Genomic DNA, 19685 nt, shown 5'->3' with positions numbered 1-19685 from the left:
AACTCTACATTCTCTGTCTGTGCTCTATACCCCACTTTGTAATGCAGCCACCATCTTGCTTCCCATATATTTTTCATATCACCAGTCGCAAAGGGCATTTCAGAATATTAGAATAATTGGTGTTCTTTCAAGGTGAACTTGCTTGAACAGTCAAAATAAAATCATTCTGCAAGGCACTGTACTACCTCCTGTCGTTGTACTATCCTTCTATAAAATGCCGAAATCATATTTTAACTTCATGTGAAATAAATTATTTTATTTTACAGGAAGTGTGTAATGGAAAACATTATTGTCTTCTTTTTCGAAAATGAAAGAGCTTAATTTTGCTGAAGTCCACGTGAATAATGCGGAACTAAAATTCAGCAGCAAGAGTTTCAGCTCGAACAGTAATCTCAGATGGGATTTTTCTGTTTACGCCTCAACGTGGGTTTGTTTGATGGCATTTTGAAGTCTAAGTGATGAGATGAAAAATTACCTGCATAAACGCAAATAATTGTTTTGATCAAAATGAGTAAAAAGCGCCCCAGCGATGCCCCCGTGGAGTCGGAGGCTCCGGCGAAAAAGGAGAAAGCTCCGGAGTTTAACGGAACTGTGTTCAAAACCATGCTGAAAAATCCCACCACAGCCATGAAAGGTAAGATTATTCTGACAGTCGGTGACATTACATGGCGAATATTATGCCAAGTTTAACTCCTTAATTGTTGCCTGCAGGGCTGGAAAGGTTCATATCAACCGCGAAGAAACTACCAAGCTCCGACCTGTATGATGTGGTCGAGGGTTATATTAAAATATCGATGGAGTGTGCAGAAATATTCAAGTTGCTTGAAGCAGAAAAGCCCCTAGAGACCGAGGTAAGCTGGAGCAAGCTTTTTCAAAGGATGGAAATACTTTCGTGGTTTGTTTTTGTCTTGTCTTGCTCATCGAGCGTCGCTTCTGTCCAGATGATGCTGATTTTTGGGAGCTTGGAAGTGATCCTTCTGAGGACAGCCAGTGATCTCTCCCACTTCAACATGGTCGGCAATGTAATAGTGAAAAAGATCGCTTCTAACTACATGAAGCTTCTGCAAGGGTCTTTTCATTCACTGAATCACGGGTTGGTGCAATAATTATGTGTAAAATATTCAGATTTTTATTGTATTCAGATTTTTTATTACATTAAGAACACACATATCCTTGTTGCATTTAATTGTCATTATATGATCCAACATCAAGCAGAGCAAAAGGGGCAGTTGTTGATTTTCAGACCTTTGCAGAGGTAGATAAAATCGCTGGATAAGATGGATTTCGTGTGCAGTATCGTCTGATTGCCCAAAATGAACAAAATCTGGGCCATTTTATCAGCCCGATGATGTATAGGCGCAGAATGAGTCCAGTCCTAGACATACTTTATATTGAATGCGTTTTGAAAATTTATGTTCACGGACACATTTCAGTGGTTGCCAGATGTTTTAGATTTTTACTAGTATAGAAACATTAAAGCCTTTGTATCATTATTAACTATAATGCTTTTCTTTGTGGTATAGAAAATGTGACAGCTTTTAAGGAGTGAATGTATTTTTGCTATCCATAGCCATTCTGCAACAATAACCTCATGTTTTGTTTAACAGATTTGTGCGTCAATGCCTCAATCTGCTGTCTGCCATGGTGTCTCAGGGTGCTGAAGCTGCCAGAGACATCTTCAGTCATGTTCACATCAAAACACTTTTTGGACTGGCAAAGAGAAAAGATAAAAGGGTATGGTGCAGGTGTTGTCCTTTCATTTCCGTCTGCCTGTCAGAGTCTTTTCAGCTAAATCGAGCTGTATCTTTTGAATCCTTCTTGCAGGGCAAACCTGATGTCAGACTGGCTTTCATCCAGTTTGTGCTGTCCTTTTTAGTGTCTGGAGATAGTGCAATCATTGGGCAGGTTTTAGAGGTTAAAGGTAAGATTTAAATGTGGATCACTATTTGTACAAAATACTTTTATTATTTTCTTGTATGCTGATGATCTGCTCATCTGTTGGGTTAGAACTCCTGCCACACATCCTGAACACGGGTCTGAAGGAGGACAGGATGTCCACTGTCAATTTGATTTTGTCAACACTGAAGACAAGAGTAAGCACATCGGATCTCACATTTAAAGTGAAATCTCTTGATTATGAGCTTTGTGTTGAAATATTTGTCTGTGGTTAGGTTGTGTTAAACAAAGCCATCAGTAAAACCCAGAAAGTGCGCTTCTTCACCCCTGCTGTGTTGGCCAATATCGCATCTCTGTACAAATGGAATGGGATTGTTGATGCGGCTGCTGATTATGACACAGTAAGTTGACATTCTGATTACACAAAAACCGTTTCAGCTAAATGCAGCCTGATAACTTGTATGTAATCTCGTATTCATAAGATGGCAGAGGACTCGGATGCTGCTGGGATATCGGTTGTCCGGGATCTTGTCCACAGCTTCCTCGTTGACCTGTGCTGCTCTCGAAAGCACGGCATCAGCTTCCATGATACCAGCTTTGGCACTGCTGGGAGGTCAGCAGTTGATGTGTTAGGCACATATTTGACTACTTTAAAGATTAAAAAAGCAGAATGATAATTGTAAAATTTTACTTGTGCAGACCTGGCAACCTCGTCTTGCTTCAGTTCTTGGTTGGACTGAAACAGGCGACTGAGGATGAGCTGGTGGCAGAGCTGGTGGTGAACATACTGAAAGAAAGTCCCGACATCTTGTCCAGATTTTTCAAGGAGACTCAATATTCATACACCCCGCGGATCAGAAGTGCTTGGCAAGACAATGTCAGACTCCTTAAAAGGGTAACTATTATTGATTTATTTTCTTATCTGGAAACATTTGTGTGGGTTAAAAGCCTTAGCTTTAGGTCATTCTGCCCATTTAGTAGTTTGTATGGTCATTTCATGATAGGGGCCACCAATAAATTGGTTTCAAAATTCTTAATTTTCACAGATTGGCGAATGGCCAGTACTTGAATGTGAAAGTGATCTTATCCACCAATCTTATCTACCGCCTCAAATGTCTGAAAATCAACCACTGATTCATTTTGTTCTGTTGTGAGAGAGAACTGCCCACCAGCTCTCATAGTGTTCACGGTTAACAATAGTCATCCCACTGTTAGCGACTTGGTTACTATATTCAGCAACTTTTCAGACAATAAGGTCAGTACTGGGCAAAATTTGAATTGGCAGGTCAGGCTTTTTGAAGATTGATGATCAGCCAGAAATCTGCAATTAGTACACCTTAATTTCATACCATTTCATTCCAACGTTCTTCCATTTTGAAAACAAAGTATATTGTACCTTTCGGATTTTGGTATATTGTACCTTTCGGATTTTGGGGCTGTGCTCTAATGGGCATATCTTGGTGCTGTTCCTTCAAGAGGTTGCTGTGTTGGGCTTATATTAGAAGTGCACTAAAAGATGCAAGTAAAAAATCCAGCTGCTGCTAACGTTCCTCTATTTTGCTTCTTAATCAGATTTATGAGGCCCAGCCAGAGATTTCTACAATCTTTCACAGCACTGAGATGATTCCTTTGCCTCGTTTGTTGTCCATGGTTATGGTCATCTCTCTTCCTCCTGTGTGCAACAAGGCATTCTTTACACAGGGCCTCAGTGTAAGCCACTTAATTGCATTTTATAAATTATGCATATTAGTACATGATTATGTTCAACTATATATTAATTTAATCCACAGCTTTCAAACCCAGTGCAGCTTACAACCATGTCCATGATCAATTTCATTCTGAAAAAAGCCAATAAGAACATAGAGTATCTTTTGGACAAATCACTGTTGCACCACTCAAATCTGTACACTGTTGAAATGATGGAGGAGCTTGTGCAGCAATACAGGGAGACTCTTGGCAAGGTAAGCTCATTAAAGAGATGTTTTATTAGGTTTGCTGTTGTGGGTTGACATATTATTTATTCTTCATGCTCCATTCCAGATTTTGCCTGATATGACACTGATAATTTCAACATGGCAGTCTCTGAGCAAGAAAGAAAAGGCAGATGGTGAGAAGAAGATCAAAAGCGAAGAACTGGCTGACGGTAAAACTGACGTGCCTGGTAAGAACCTTTGGTTCTTGTTTTGTTCAGGGTTCGTCTGGATGCTTGAAATCCTTGAAAATGCTTGTATTTTAATTAGGTGCTTTAAAGTTTTGGGAAGTGCTTGATTTTTGTATAAAGTCATTGAAAGTGCTGGGTATTTAAACTGCAAAGTTTTGTAATAATCCAACGCTTGATTAAAAGGCTAAATTTGGAAAATGTTATTTACATTTGAAGCCAGTTATTTACATGCACCTAATAAACATCTAATAAGTATTTTTTCCCCTCACTGTCTGAAATTACATCAGACCAAACTTCTCTACTTTTAGGTGAGTTAGAATTACCAAATTTATTTCTATTTTCTAAATGCCAGAAAACTTAGTGAGAACATTTTTTAGATATTTTTTGTGACTTTCTTTGTATATTGTTTATGCATTTAATTTGAATTTAATTTACCTTAACATGATTGTTTCAGTGTAATGAATATTTATTATTCCTAATGGCTCAATGAGTTATTGATCTGTGTAATTGAAAAAAAAATATGTTGTCCTATATTTTATACGTTTAACATTATTGAGATTGGGAATTCTTTTGGATAAATTAGTGTTTGGTTCTCGAACCACTCGGACGAATTTGGTCTATGTGAGGGAGACATTTCAAAATATGCAATTTTGCCATATTTTTGTTTATCTTGCCCCTGCTGTAGAATACTACTACCAAAAAATGATTAATAACAGTAATAAATCATTTCATAAAATAGTGAATTGAAGTTGTCTTCTATAGTTTATTTGTATTGTTTTTGTTTTATCTCCAAAGTGTAGTGCTGGAAAAGTTTGAAAAGTTATTTTGAAACTGCTTGGAAAGTGTAACATTGTTGTGGGAAAAGTGTATGAACTCTGGTTTGTTCTAATATTTATGACGAATGTGAGTCATCCTCAGCTGACCGGTTCATGCTCTTTATTCTTGAACAGTTGCAGAGAAGGCTGAGGTCATTGTGCTGAAGGCCTTTATTCTTCAGGTCATAAGTCTTTACCAGAAAGTGGTCCCACATCTTGTTGCGCAGTGCAAATTTGACTTCAGCAAACTACTGAAAGGTAAAGTATTGCTCCTGATGTCTGGTGTTTATTTTTTTATTTGCCATGTTGAAATAAAACTAGTTTTTCCCAACCAATTTTTTCAGGAATTGTGTCTGAGAAAGGAATGAAAGAGGAGATTCCTCCGGTCTTACAGTATCAAATACTCCAGCTGGCTTTAGATCTTCCTGCAAACAAGTTTTCCTGGTTTCGCTTGCAGGTGATGAAGTTTTATTTATTTCATTTAATCTCCATTGAGAGCCATTTATCCTTATACTCTGTGTTAATGTTCCTCACAGGATGTTGCTAATTCAGAATCATCGTCCGGGGAGAAGTCTGTCCTCTACCTGCTTCTGAAAATGTTTGTGTCCAGCAGCAGGAGCCACCTGAGCTCCACCACACGGAAGCTAATTCTAAAAGTAAGAAGCATTTATGACACTGCCGCTATTTTTCAGTGTGGGATATTTCTGCAGCAGCCTAAATATCAAACACTGGACATTATTTTTGACGGAAACACCATCAGTGTGCCCAGATATTACATCCAATCAGGCTCTGTTCAGTCCCGGAGAAAAACTTGTGAAATCTGTCCAGAATCTTCAAAAAACATGACCTATTTTCAGTTTTCTGGAAAGGACCTCCAGCTTCCTCTCTAAGATGAGGATCATTAGATTGTTAGTATCATCCACTATACTCAAAACTCACAAGTTTCTGTTTAAGTCCCAGTAGAATTTATATATTTCACATATTTATGTCTGTGATTGTGTGTGATACAAGAGGCTCTTTTGTGGAATGCTTCCTAATCCAGCAGTTAATATGTAGGTAATGGTTGTTAATGAAGATTCTGTGACCGGAAAATGCCACTTTTTACAGCAGAGAATCTGGGTCTCGGTCCATGCTGGCTGGAAAACTTGGATCCTTGTTCAGCTTTCTTCCTAAAAGAATAATTATCAAAATTGTTGATTTTTGTAATATTGTAAAAAAAAAAGAAGCTTTTTTTTTATTATTTATTTATTTATTTATTTATTTATTACAAAAAATGTTAATTGTGCTAATAACTGTAGGTCCTTTTAATTTTGAAATAAACTTCTTAGAAAAATTTTTTAAATTTAAACTAGGGACTAACATTGTATTGGCTGATATTAATTTTTTAAACATATTTTTATTGATCTGATAAATAAAACTGGGTCTTAATAATTATGTAGGGTTTTGTACATATTTAAGTTTCCTTTTCCAAGTAAACAACTTTTGTACATTTTTGTACTTGGTCAGTCTTGGTTGGTATTCTGTTAAAGGATGTTTTATTGAATATGATGGCAGAAAATTCTTTCAGGAGGCTCAACTGTTCAACAGTAAATCAGGACTTCAAGGTTTAAATTGGAGCTTTTTTCTTAGTAGGAAGAACTTTGTATATTTATGCCATTTAATACATTCCTAAAGTGAGAATGGCACAGAAACCTCTGTTAACTGTGTAGCTAATATATTTACATATTTATTCCCTGGAATATATTCAGGTGCTGAGGGACACTGGGGTGTTTGAGTACACTTTCACTGAGTTCCACCTCTGGCTGGACCAGCTGGCAAGAATAAAACCAAACCAACAAGAGACAGTCATCCAGTTCTTGGAGAGGGTAAGTCTAGCTAGCTGGTTGTAGAAAAACAATTTTTGCTGCGCACAACAAGCTTCTGTTCCATTTCTGGCTCCTTATCAGAATTGTTAGAGTTTATGCACATTGATTGAATTTTTTTGTGTAATCCAGAAATTGCTTACAGGTTGTGGTCGGGATCATTCCAGGAGATTATGTTTGGACTGCTTCATCATAACAAACTCCTCTTGATCTCCTCCAGGTGTTGGTCAAATTGGTGTGCAACTCCTGCGATTACACAGACAGAGTCGCTGGTTTCGTTCAGGAAGCAGCAAATATCCAAGCGAATCTGAGCGTCCAGGAGGGGGAGGCAGCGAGCGTTCCAGTGTCTCACATCGATGGTGAGCGTTAAAGCAAAAGAACCAGAGCTTGTTTTTTTTTAAGCAGTTATTGTGTCTGAAGGGTCTTTTGTTTTATTTTGACCCTCAGATGTTTTAGACATGCTGGACGTCATTATGGAGGGCGAGATGGAAGAGTTTGGGCCGTCTCTGAGCGAAGACCTCATCATCCAAACCTTCCCATTCAGTGCGGCGGTACCTGCTGCTCTGGAAGCTCGGAACAAACTTCCTGCAGACAAAGGCAAATGCTAAACACCTCGCAGTCTCAATTACAATAAAACACACATTCAGATATTATGATAACATTCATGTCTTATGACTTTTCTAAAAATCAAATCTGCACATTTTCTTAGTAAAATTCACCTTTAAGCATTAAAAAATACACTGTATGTTGCGACGACGGTAACCATCTGCGTTTGCCTCCATCAGGAGTTGTGTGTGAGTACCTGTCAGCTGTGCTGTCTGATGTGCTGCACTGCCAGAGAGACCCTCTGCCCCTCTGTCTGGCCCTTCAGCAGTACGATAAAGAGCTAGTCTCTTCCCAACTCCCTCCTCTTCATCAGTCCATCGCAGAGCTGCATCAGTATTACTCCAGATGGCTGCCACAGCAGTGCCGAGAGGAACTGGTGAGTCTGAGCCTTTAATTCGCTCTAGAGGAAATATCAGTGTCTTGCTAATGTATTCATACCTCTTGAACCGATTTCCTCCTGTTACAACTTCTTAACCAAATGTTTTAGGAATTTATGTGGAAGACCAACACAAAAAAATAACTACCAAAAAAAAGTGAAAAGTTTTGCATTCATTTGTATTAAGCTACCAGCATTGTAAATCTAGGGGCTGAATGTAGGATAGAAAACATCTCACCATGAAGTCTTGCTACAGATTCAAATTTAGATTTAGGTCTCAACTTTGACTGGAACATTCCCATGCTGCATTCCAGGAAACTAAAGCTTAAAATGATGTTTGTAAAAGCTACTGCAAGGAAATTTTATGGCTGGCGCCATGTAGAAATTCCGACTCTTCATTAGAACGCTGTTACATCTGGTCTGACGTCAAACCCAGCTCCCAGGTAACTTGCACACAAATATACTTTTATCTAAGCTATTCCACTGTAGCTGTGGCTGAATGTTTATGGTCATTTCCTGTTTGACGTTGAAGTCGTTCTGCGTCCGTTTTAAGATGTCGGCTTGAACAGAGTCCTGAGATTAATTCACAAACAGGAGACCTCTCTATTTAGTAGGATACTTCTGCAGGCAAGCAGTTACAGTGAATGCATTTAGAGGTATCAGAGTAAAAGTGGACATGTGTCCTTACAATTCACAATTAAACCCTACTTTGTGTTGTTTTATCATTATAAAAGCCCCCCCCCCCAAAAAAAAAAAAAAAAAAAAAAACCAAAACAAAAACCCTTAAGGATCTGGTTGTAACATCATAAAATATGTAAAATCTCTACTACTTTTGCAAGTCGTTCTGCTTTCAGAAAATGAGAATAATGCCTTTATTTGTTTTTTGTTTTGTTTTGTTTTTTTCTGAGCAGTTCAAATCTTGTGAAAGCTTTTCCAAGGATCTGGCAGCCCCAAGCTCGTACTCTTCATTAATAAAAGCTGCGTACATTCAGGGACCAGGTGCTTTGCTTGAGGACTCTTTCAGACGGGATGCAGAAAAAGCTCTGGCTGTCATGTCACTGTCAGAGTTTCCAGTATTAATCAAGCAGATTTTACTTTACATTAAATCCACGGTGGAAAGCTTCGGAACGGTAAGAGCACAAAATAAGCCTCAGTGCTAGACATAAGTAATAAACACACTGAGTGCATCTTGCCCTTTGGTTTTAGTTCTCCAAAGAACCCGGAGATGCGTTTCTTCGGACCCTGATGGAAATGCTCCAGGATGTAGTAATCAAACTACAAAGTTTTGAGGAAACTACAAGTACAGACCCAGCCGTGGAAAACTCCCAGGAGGGATCGGACCTCTTCTTGGAACTGAACGAGCCACAGACAATAGAATGCAATAAAGAACAGGTTGGGGGGTGGGAGGAACCTCTTAAAGAAACTATTTATAAAGCTTTCAGCTTAACTTATTCTAATCGAAATCACCTGTGTTTAGGTTGTTGTTTCAGCTCTGGGCTCCGTCTTCAAGCATCCGTGTCTGGAGCAGTGGTTTCTGGCTCTGGAGCTGGCTGCGTTGCCTCCTCACTCTCTGAAACCTGTTGCACTGAAGCGCTTATGTGCTCAGCTGACCGAGCGAATCCTGAGCCTGCTGAAGATCAGTGCTCCTGCTCTCGACAAACTCAATCACCTGGAGCTTATTTCTGGCTACATGGCGGCTGTAGAACGGGCTGCGTTGAAGGAACTGGTTGAAAGGGGTTCCCGCCCTGCAAAGACGCACTCTAAGTCTTTCCAGGCGCTCCTTTCTTTGCACGGCTACATGGACTCTAGTAATCTCCGAGAATTGGTGTCTAGGCTGCTTCTCCTGCCTCAGGAAAGCCTCATCTGTCCCAGCGCTGAAGGGCCGCACTCTGAGCTCAGCGTTTATGGCCATGTAGCTCTGCAGATCCTCACAGAGTGTTACTCTGCTTCTTCTCAGAACCAGAACACATTTCTGACACAAGCGCACCTCCACGGCTTAGGCGTTCTTCTTCTGTCCTGCTCCAGCCCTGAGCTGGACGCCTTCCTGCTGCAGGCTCTGTCCAGCAAGCCGGACAGTGCCAGGCTTATCAACACAGATGTGCTGCTGCGCTGCCTGCGACGCTCTCGCCCAGACTCTCTGGCTGTCGTCTCTTTGCTGCTGCAGAACAGCTCGTCTCACCGCCTCCGCTTTGAAATGTGGTGTGAAGAACCCGCCAATATGGAGATGTTGTCCGAGACAAAGGCTTTCCTCCCACTGATCAATACCTATTTAAAGGTGGCGCAAAGAGAAGACCCAGCCAGACCAAATGAGGGTGTGTTCTGATTTATTTTATGTAGATTTGGGGATTTTTTTGTGCTCATATTTAAATATTCATTAATTAAAATCCCATTTTCTTCCCTCCACAGTGCAAAAAGAGGTTTTAAAAGCCATGAAACAAGCACTCCTTTCAAAGTTTTCTCAAAGTATTCTGGGAAACCTGAGTGAGGACCATGGAGTCCACCTTGTAGAAGCTGCTGCAAGTCTGATCAAACTCTCTGCAGACGTGAACGACATCCGAGGTTTGATCAACGATCTTCCGGATTTTCTTCAAAAGCCAGAACGTTTTGAAAGGTAAAGTGTTCAGAAATCACAAAGTACAATAAGGCTGCAGTTAACTATTTTAGCAATCGATTATTCTGTTGTTTATCCTGAGGATCGACCTATTAATCAGATAAATAAAAATACAGAATTTGAACCATCTGAATTCTGGGTAGGAGAAATTAACGACATTTTTCTTTATCTTTGCTCAACCCTTCCCCTGCATTGTGGTAATCTTCAAACTGTTCTTCCTAGGGTTTTATTTTAACCGTGGGTTTATTTTTATCACCTTCCCATAAACACCTGTTTTCCTTTCTCTTCAAAATTTTGCTCTTCTTTGTTTTTGGTTCATCATGAAATCCCAAGACAATACATTGACATATTTGGGTGTGACATGACAGAATATGCTGTACTAAAACCTTTTTAGCTGTTCTCAGCTAACAGGTTTTTTTTGTTTGTTTTTTTTTTCAGATGGAATCTAGTAGACATTATAACGGAAAAGCTAGCTGACAGTACAGAAGAGCAAGAAAAATGGAGGAGATCAGTTGTTGCTGCCGCTTTAAAGTGTTTAATAGCCTCTTATTGCCGCTCTAAAGATCAGACTGCCTCTCCATCAGACCAGGAGGAGGGCATCTTAAAAAGACTGCAACAACTCCTGGTGGGTTTAATTTCCTTATTCATACAGTTAAAGATATGTCTATATATTTTCATTTTAAGTAATTCAATTATATTTTTTCATACAGAAATCTGCTGAAGATGTCAGTGTGTCTGACTGGAACAGTTTTGTCAAAAATGGATTGAAGTAATGTATACGTCCAAATGCTTTCTTCCATCAAATCCATCATCACCAATGAATTTATACATTTATCAATGACTTTGTGATTTTCTTAAATATTATAGGTATCGGTACTGTAATCAACATTTCCTCAACACCTTGAGCAGTCTGTTGGAAGTTATGCATGGAAGTGCAGAACACCAAAAGGAGCTGATTCCTTTGTCCTCTCTTCATCTGATGACCACAAGCCATTCCCAGTTCCTATCAGTTATACTGGACTCCAGCGAAGAGTCTAACAAGTATCAAGTCAAAGGTTGAATTTCATATTAGAACCTATTATTTGCAGCCAACTTAGTCATTTATTTATTTTATTGTTGGACATAAATATTCTTTTTACTCTCTTTTCAGAAGCGTTAGTTTCACTACTTCTGTGTCTGGTGGAGAAATGCCCAAAGGTGTGCAACATAAATCACTTTATTGTACTTTTGGCAGCCTACGGAGCCACACTTTCAACTTCAGGTAAAAAAAATAATAAAATAAATAAAAAATAATTCAGGGATGGATCAGCATGTAATTTCTGATTTTATGCGCTTTCATCTCTCCGCACATGTTGCCTTGCAGATCAAAAACTGTTAATGCTTCTTCGGCAATATGAAAGACACCAAGTCAGCTTGCTGAAATTTCAGTGAGTTTGATTTATTATTTTAGTATTTTATGTGGCGCCCAGAAAGAAGAACACTTGTTTGATCCAATTACTGAGCGTGAGGTTTCTTGTGCAGATCGCTCCTGTGGGGCCCTGCGGCTGTAGAGCATCACAAAACCAGAAAAACGCTGGGAGCCTCTCTGTGGAAGCAGCCGAGCTCAGACGACGTGTTGGCGCTGCTGAAAGCCGACAAGATGGTGCAAACGGTTTTAAAGTTTCCACAGGAGCGCAGAATCATCCCCCAGGTACGTTCCTCAAATTGTGTTTGTTTTGTAAATGTACCATTTTGGAAAAGATTGCTGTGAAAGATGAGTTTCCGCCTAGCCAAAGTGGTCTTAGAATGTAATTTTTCTTTGTTTCTCATTCAGGATGGTACTGAGCAGCTGTATAGTAATGACGCCGTGAAGAACCTGGGGGATTTGTATGATCCGTGTTTCCTTTTGCCGCTTTTCAGTGCTATATTGCGACCAGGTGAGATGTTCTAATACGAGCCGTCGTTGAGAAAAATATGTCTAGCGAATCAAATCAACTTCATTTGTGAAGCAAATTTAAAACAATACGGTTAACCAATTTGAAGTACAATCAACCCTCTATATATTAAGAAAATTACTCTGAATATGTTTCATTCAGTGGAATCAGAATAATACGTATTAATGCAACTAGAAATTAAAAGTGCCGTGGTATTGAAAAATTTACAAACAGGGAAAATAATTGTTTTTTAAGCATAAAAGAAGATGCACACTTGACTGACAAAGGGAGACTGCTAAAAAAAGCTCTAACTACCTTTACTGACTAATCCAGAACAAAGAACTTCTGTCTATTCACGCAATGTAAGAACTCCATCATTAGAAAGACACAAAAAATATATATTCCAGGGCAATGTACAAATTTAAAAACAAGAAACAATTCTTTATTCAACCTTAAATAACAACCGTCAGGACTGTCTTCTGTATAACAATAACATATTTGACCAAATGTAAAATTTGATGAAAAGAAAGCAGCAGGAATGTATATATAATACTGGCTCCAACACAGATCCTTGAGAGACACCGGAAATTACAGAATACATTTCCCACATTAACAGAATGGGATCTGTCAGATGAATACAACATGGACGAAATGACATTAATGCAAAATCCAACCCTTCTTTTGGCTCCATGACAGAATGTGTTATTGACTGCTGTAAATTCGTGTCCTGCCACGCCCTTGGAGTAACCGTGATGGCTCTTAGTAGCTTTGATCCGAACGTGAGAGCCGCAGCATACCATGTACTGGCCTGTTTCTACCAACATCTGGAGGGCGCTCGGTTCAGAGAGAAGAGACAGGTATGTGGTGATGAACACCGTGTGGGTTTGGGAATGACCTCATAAATCGTGACGACTTTTTTTCTTTTTTCCAACAGCTGCTGTATTTGATGGACAGCCTCAAGAATGGAATCCCAAAGCAGAATCAGAAGCTTCCATTTGTCCTGGCTGTTTATATCAGCAAAGTGGCTCAGCAGATGCTCAGACCCGGTGTGTATCCCTGAACCTTTGGATTTAGTCCCTGACGGCTCTTGTTTGACCCTCGTTACTTCCTGAAACATCTGCTAGTGAAATTAGCTCACGACTATTTCTTTAAGCTTATTTAATTTAATCCATTTGTTGCTTTTGCTGTTTAGGACTGATGCCATGCATTTCAGGATTACTGAACTTTACTTTCTGTCTCTGTGTTTCCTTAGAGGACCACATGTATGTGGCGTTAAACAGATTTCTGCTGTCACACCAAAGTTTAGACTTGAGAAGAGTTCCAGAGTTCTTCAAGCTGTTTTATGGTTTTGACCTGGAGGTAAATTATTCTGTTTTTTTTTTGTTTGTTTTTTAAATCACCTTTATTTAATGGTGGATAAGAAATTGGATATTTCTGGAGTAAATAAAAGACTAAATAAACTTTTTCTGCATCAACAGCATGTAACCTTCGTATGTTTGTTTGTTCAGCTCAACCTTTTTTCAGTGGGATGTTATCTTTTTCTGGGGAAGGGTTAGGGCAGCTGTGGGAAAGGGTTGACTTACCCTTTTTTTTTTCCCCTCTAGCACAAAGTGGAGCGTGAGTGGATCCTGAATCTGCTGCAAGAAGGAATAAGTGATGGACATAGCTATAATCTCTGCAGCCATCAAAGTATCTTTCAGGTCCTTTTGGGTTTCAGCAGCAGCCCCCTGTGCAATGAATACATCCAGGTATACACAGCTGCAGACCCAGTTATGTAACTATCATCATAAATAATGACCTTTTTTTGTTTACTTTTCATGATGTTTGATTATCTTAATACTTTGAACCATTAGGTAGTTGGGCAAACATTCCTGAAGATTATTGGCTTTGTAAAATGTAAAGAAATTATTTGATGTTGATATGTAAATCTTCACTTAGGTACAGATAATCAAGGTGTTGTGTCAGGCTGTCCATGTGCCAAAAGCGGTTTATGACCTCACCAAGAGCTGCGGACTCCTGAGCTGGATGATACAAGTAGTTGATAAGAAGTAGGTTATCATATTTCTGAATACTTTGGGGGATTAAACTGCATAATGTGTCTCAAAAAGCTTTCACTCCCTCTGAAGTTTTTCTACTTGGAGCAATGTGAGAACCATTTAAGCTAATTTAATCTGTGTGGTAATAGCTGTTATTTGAAGGCCCAAGAGATTTTTTTTAAAGACCAACCAACAACCACAGCAGACAGGTTAGGGATTACGTTGCAGGGATGTTTTTTGATCCAAAGCTCATGTTGGAAAATAAGCTATGGATCAAACAGGACAGCCATTATTGATGGAGAAGTAGAAAGCCATTGTTGAAAGAAATAGTAAGAAATTCTATTTGTAGTCTGCAACCTAATCCAATTGAGAATTTGTGAGAAAACTTTAGTGAAAGAGTGATTAAATATGTAAATATTTAAGTGTGTACATTTCATGGAAATATATCTCAAAAGATGCAAACGGTGTGTTGACAAAATAATAATTCAGGGGCATAGTCAAAGCCTCACACATTTTCAGATTTTTGTTTGTAAAAGTTTTTGAGAATCCCTCTTGTTTTCTTTGTACATGTTGGTTGTAATATGTAAAAATGGGAAGGAGTTAAAGTGCTATGTATTCTTTATGGTCTGTTTCACATTTGCAACAATAATCTGTTCTTCTGTCCCCGCAGGACTCTGACCCAGCAGACAGTATCTGCGGTCATTGATCTGCTTCATACTCTGTGGTTTACCAGCCTTGGGGAGAAGGAGAAGAAGGTTGGTAGAAATGGCGCCACCTTGTCCACTGAGGAGGAACCTCTGTGTTTAGTGAAATGTCTTCCACTCCCACTCATCAGTGAATTTCTCTGTGTGGCTTTGGCCATCAGCAGACACCTCAGGTAAAACTTCATACATAGCAAATACATTCATCAGTGAAAGTGCAAGCTGTAGCATAAATACAGAGTGTCTTTTGGTCATGGATGCCAGTGTTTGTGTGACCTCTTCTTTGCAGGTTGGGTGTGAAGGCCGCTCAGTTGAGCCTGTTTGTGCAGACTCTTGGCTCTGTCCTCGTGCATCGGGGCAGCGCTCTCCATGTCAACAAACAAGCAGACCGACTCACCCTTCATCCGCAGCCGCTCTCCTCTACTGAAACACTCTCCCTGCTCTTCTGCTGGGCCTCCTTGTCCCACAACAGCATCATTCTAGCCCAAGTACAAGCCCTGTCTGAAAAGCACAAAATAAAGGAATTAATGGGTGAGTGCTGAAAAATGTAATGAGAAAAATGTAATGAAAGCCAAAATGAAGGCTGATTTCCTTCATTTTGGAAGGAAAACAGCCTCTATTTACCTCTATTTACACCTGAAATTAAATGTACTTTATCTGGATTTACCTGTGATAGATTAACACAAAATAGTGTATGATGATGAATTCTAGAGAGACATGATTTATTACTTTAGCCTTTTTCTAGTCATAAAATTTGAAAGTGTGGCAAGCATTTTTATTACCTGAGTCAGTTCTTTGTGCATACAGGTAACAGCTGTAAGTTACTGTTATGCCAGTCTTTGCACATAAAAAGAACAAAATTCTTGCCCATTGGTCTTTTCAAAGCTACCGTATTTAAATAGATGCTGAGTAAGACAGTTTTTTTAGCCTCTTAATTGATTTTCTTCCAAAATTGTCTTCTCATCATCTTTCACTAGAATCCTGTAGAAAAGTATCCTCATTACATGATTCTGCAACTACCATGTATCATTTTTTTTTTCTATGTCCACTCAAAATGTGAAAAAGACTTTCGGGGTATGAAAGCAGCAGTGAACACTTGGTAGTCATTGTTTCATGCTGTGCCATTATGATTTATTTTAAATAAAAACTGAATGTTTTTCTTTATCTTCAGGCTTAGGGAAGCATAGGGTGCGAAGTAAGGGTCGCCTTACCTTTGAACGCACCCGAGATGGGACCGCTTCAGAGGACAGCAAGACTGTGGAACAAGAAGAGAGTCTTCTGACAGGCTGCAGAGTTCACCTAAGCAGCGTGTTTGTTTACTGGCAGCCTGTGCTTCAACTGTCAGAACCACCGTCAGCTCAGCCTGGAGGCAAACTGGATGCCAGGCAGCTGGCCTGCGATACCACGCACCTGCTTACAAAATGGTCCCTGAGGTGGCTGGTAGAGGACGGGTACGACGAAAACAGAACAAAGGACTTCCTGACCTGGCTTGAAAAAGCCGTGATCAAACACAGGGAAATCGTGGATGTTTTGATGCTCGATCCTGGCGTGAAAGCTGACCTCCTTCAGCTCTTCCATGACACGTTTGAAGCTCCAAGTCGCGCCAGCACGGAAACCTGCCAGTTCTTCACCAACATTATGATCCGCTTATTAGAGATGCGAGGCCAGCTTCCGGAGCTCCATCGGGTCATTGTCTCTGCCTGCATGTCTGATCAGGACCCGTCTAGACATGGTGAGAACAGCTTATTCTGAGACGGTCCATAATTTAAATGAGAGCAGTAGCGCTATTGGTACCCCTGGTAAAGTTGATGTCTAAAAAGTAATAAACTACTGTAAATAACATTTTTTTGCAGCAACTTATCATCACATATACCTAGTGTTTATCAGCTGCTTAAAATTGAACAGTGCGGTAAATATTTTGCCTGCCTTCAATGTGTGAAAGACAAAAGAAAATGCAATTCAGGGAAATAAGTTGTGTGTTGATCTTTCACGAAATGGCTCAAGAATTTTTCATATATAGTACAGGTATTTATTGATTTACTTTCAGTTTAAGTTTCATTGATTCAAACTGTTACACAACGGCATGTAAAATGGACCTCAACAGATACAACAGAAGCTAAGCGAACTTTTCCTGCTCTAAAAGACAAAAATTGGTAAAAGGTAAAAAATATGCATATATTTTTTACCTTTATTTATACATGTTGTCACATTGAGATCCAAGATCTCATTTACAAGATAGACCTGTTTTTTATAAAGCAAACAAGCAGAAAAATTACAAACACAGCAACAAAACCAGTAGTTAGAAAATTTGACTCGATTAAGCAAGCTACTCTTTTGTAATGAGTTGGGGTTTTACAAGCTGTTTTCTTCTTTGCAGAACCAGGACTGTTTTTGTTGTCTTTGTACATCCATGAGCTCTTGAGTGGATCATCTTCAGCAGACCTGTTCCTGTCCCACGTCACCTTGGTGACCAGAGCCCAGCGCAAAAGACAAAAAGGGTCCAAATCAACAAGGATCCAAACAGCCATCGGAGCCATCTGTAGTGAAATAATTGAGATGAAAAGTTAATCAGATGCTTGAAAATGTCTCTGTTTATTTTCAAACCCTTACAGTTTGGCAGACTTTAATTTTTGCTTTTATTTATTTTTTTTAGTTTTTTATCTGTTTAGTTGTTTATTTCCCTCTTTGCAGACTTTTATTTGTAATATGTATATGCAAACTACTAATCTTTTATCTACAATAAAATAGACAATCTGACCATTTTCTATTATTTTTGGAATAATTGTCATGTACACACACTGCCATGTAATGCTTATATAACATCTGTGTAAACAACAGCCTTGTACTTTGTAAGTAATAGGACAGGAACCATTAATCATTCGCATGTTTTTCCTTCACTGCTAAACACATAGTAATTTTAAAGTGTGCCATTTTAAAAAAAATAAATTAGTATTTGCCAACAAGTTTTACTACTAACCTCCAGTATCAGCCAGTGGCGAAGCAGCTGAGGTTTTGTGGTGACGCTTGATTTTAGATTTGTTTATCCTGGAGTGAGCATAATAGCACATTTTAGCACACATATGTACGTAGAACAGATCAATTTTGCATAATGTATTTGGGTGAAAAACCTTTACTCAAATCCACTGTTCCAATTGACATACTATACTTACTTTGGCAACTCCACACTGAGAGACATTAGGTTCAAAATGAGAAAGAGAAATCCCACAAAAGCAGCCAGAGATACCCAGAGTATTATGACAATTGAATCTGAAAAGAAAGAAGGACATTGTTATTGTTTAATTTTTTTTTTTTTTACAAGGATAAGGGGGAAAAGAAGTTAAGAGTTAATAAAAACTTACATTTATGGTATTTCAGCTGGCTCTCATCCACAAAAACAGGATCCAGATAATCCAAGTAGTACTCCCATTCATACAGAGGAGCACTGGTGGAGTTTCCGGGAACAACAACAGTGTCATTTTTGGAGAAATAGCTTGCTGTTCTGTTTCTAGAGAGAAGAGCCGAAGTCGATCCAAACATTGTAAAAACAAAAGAACCAGAAGAAAAATGTTTAACCTATGCAACCCAGGAATTATTCCAACTCGTGTGTTTGAGTGGTCTTCAGTTCATTCTTCTGGCAGGCTTGAGTACAGAGCACGACTGGAGGTGCGTGTAGTACTTAAAATTTGACACATGAGGGGGTATGAGTGGTTCGGTGGGGAAAATGTTTATTTAATTAGCTGTAAAGGGTAATGAGTCTCATCTTACTACATATCCTTAATTATACATACAATAAAAACATATCAAAAGATTTAATGAATTTGCTAATGTTATGTTTTACATCTTTGAAAGTCTCTTTTAGTATTTAACGCTAGTTTTAAATATTCACGCTCCACATCACCCCTCTATTTTGTCATCCAACATACTTTGAAGTGAGTTTACTTTTTTTATTTAAAATGAGTGTAAAGACAGTTTAACAAATTTGCCTGAGACATGATTAGTTGCTGTCAGGTGCATCGTTTTTCCAACAGTACTGAAGGCACCACTACCTTGTGACATCACACTTTATCGTAAATCAACACATGATAGAACTCAGCAGTGTTTGGAGTTATTCTCATATTGTGCAATTACAAAATTACTAATGTTCCCGTTAATTTACTGAGTTTTCACACAAAAAAACCCCTCAAAGAATAAATACTAATTTATAAACACAACTTCTGTCCTTCACCGGTAAACGACATCTGGAATGAAAGGAATATATTATATAAAAACATATATTGTCTCAGTAGAGAAATTCAAGTGTAACATTTCCTTACGAAATGTGAAGTCAGCATTGACATAAACCGCGCCTTTTTTTCTCTGCTACATTTGAAACAAACTCCAATCTTTTTTTGGCAATTCACATACAGCAAAACTGTTGTGATATTTCCAGACTTATTCGCTTCAGATATCGGAGATAACGACTGTCAAGCTTTTGACCCCCAAACAGGAGGGGGAGCAAGGTAGCAAATGTCAAAACATTCATACCGTATTTCTATACCTTCTTTACTAACCTACACTCTTTGATAAAACTCTGTAAATCTTACTAACAGGCCATCTGTTATTACCTTAATCGGAATTTGCTCATTTCAAGGGCCACCTAAGATTAATTAGTTTCTTAAAAATATTTTCACTCCAGAAAGGTTGTAGTTCCCATTTCGTATTTCCGCTT

At 38.9% G+C, this 19685-nt stretch overlaps 2 protein-coding genes across 3 annotated transcripts; one reads left to right on the top strand and one right to left on the bottom strand.

The window, feature by feature from the left end:
- Positions 1-307: 307 nt before the first annotated feature.
- On the top strand, positions 308-17734 carry urb1 (URB1 ribosome biogenesis homolog). Its single transcript, XM_007568618.2, has 39 exons — positions 308-634; positions 712-851; positions 942-1093; positions 1608-1734; positions 1825-1921; positions 2008-2093; positions 2172-2297; positions 2379-2509; positions 2596-2791; positions 3469-3606; positions 3687-3857; positions 3937-4057; positions 5008-5130; positions 5217-5329; positions 5409-5528; positions 6621-6737; positions 6955-7093; positions 7182-7331; positions 7520-7716; positions 8628-8846; positions 8923-9108; positions 9194-10028; positions 10123-10327; positions 10766-10952; positions 11038-11096; positions 11195-11382; positions 11478-11588; positions 11691-11754; positions 11849-12017; positions 12141-12243; positions 12937-13097; positions 13175-13286; positions 13493-13599; positions 13845-13988; positions 14179-14288; positions 14947-15153; positions 15267-15508; positions 16149-16709; positions 17355-17734. Exons 1-39 carry the CDS (start codon positions 508-510, stop codon positions 17543-17545), a joined length of 6732 nt encoding a protein of 2243 aa, XP_007568680.1. The 5' UTR covers positions 308-507; the 3' UTR covers positions 17546-17734.
- Positions 16820-19660, bottom strand: mrap (melanocortin 2 receptor accessory protein). 2 transcript variants are annotated; one of them, XM_016679974.1, is made up of 5 exons: positions 19582-19660; positions 18337-18482; positions 18148-18244; positions 17955-18022; positions 16820-17514 (listed from the first exon to the last, which is right to left on the bottom strand). In XM_016679974.1, the coding sequence occupies exons 1-5, from the start codon at positions 19599-19601 to the stop codon at positions 17483-17485; spliced, it is 363 nt and encodes a 120-aa protein (XP_016535460.1). In that variant the 5' UTR covers positions 19602-19660; the 3' UTR covers positions 16820-17482. The 2 variants fall into 2 exon arrangements, with proteins under 2 accessions (XP_016535460.1, XP_007568681.1); XM_007568619.2 differs by lacking the exon at positions 19582-19660 and having other exon boundaries at positions 18337-18835.
- Positions 19661-19685: the final 25 nt, after the last annotated feature.

This window comes from Poecilia formosa, unplaced genomic scaffold (genome assembly GCF_000485575.1).
Source record: "Poecilia formosa unplaced genomic scaffold, Poecilia_formosa-5.1.2 Scaffold228, whole genome shotgun sequence".
NCBI classification, from domain to species: domain Eukaryota; kingdom Metazoa; phylum Chordata; class Actinopteri; order Cyprinodontiformes; family Poeciliidae; genus Poecilia; species Poecilia formosa.
The sequence above is the reverse complement of the archived record's forward strand: the minus strand, read 5'-3'. Positions and strand labels throughout refer to the sequence as shown.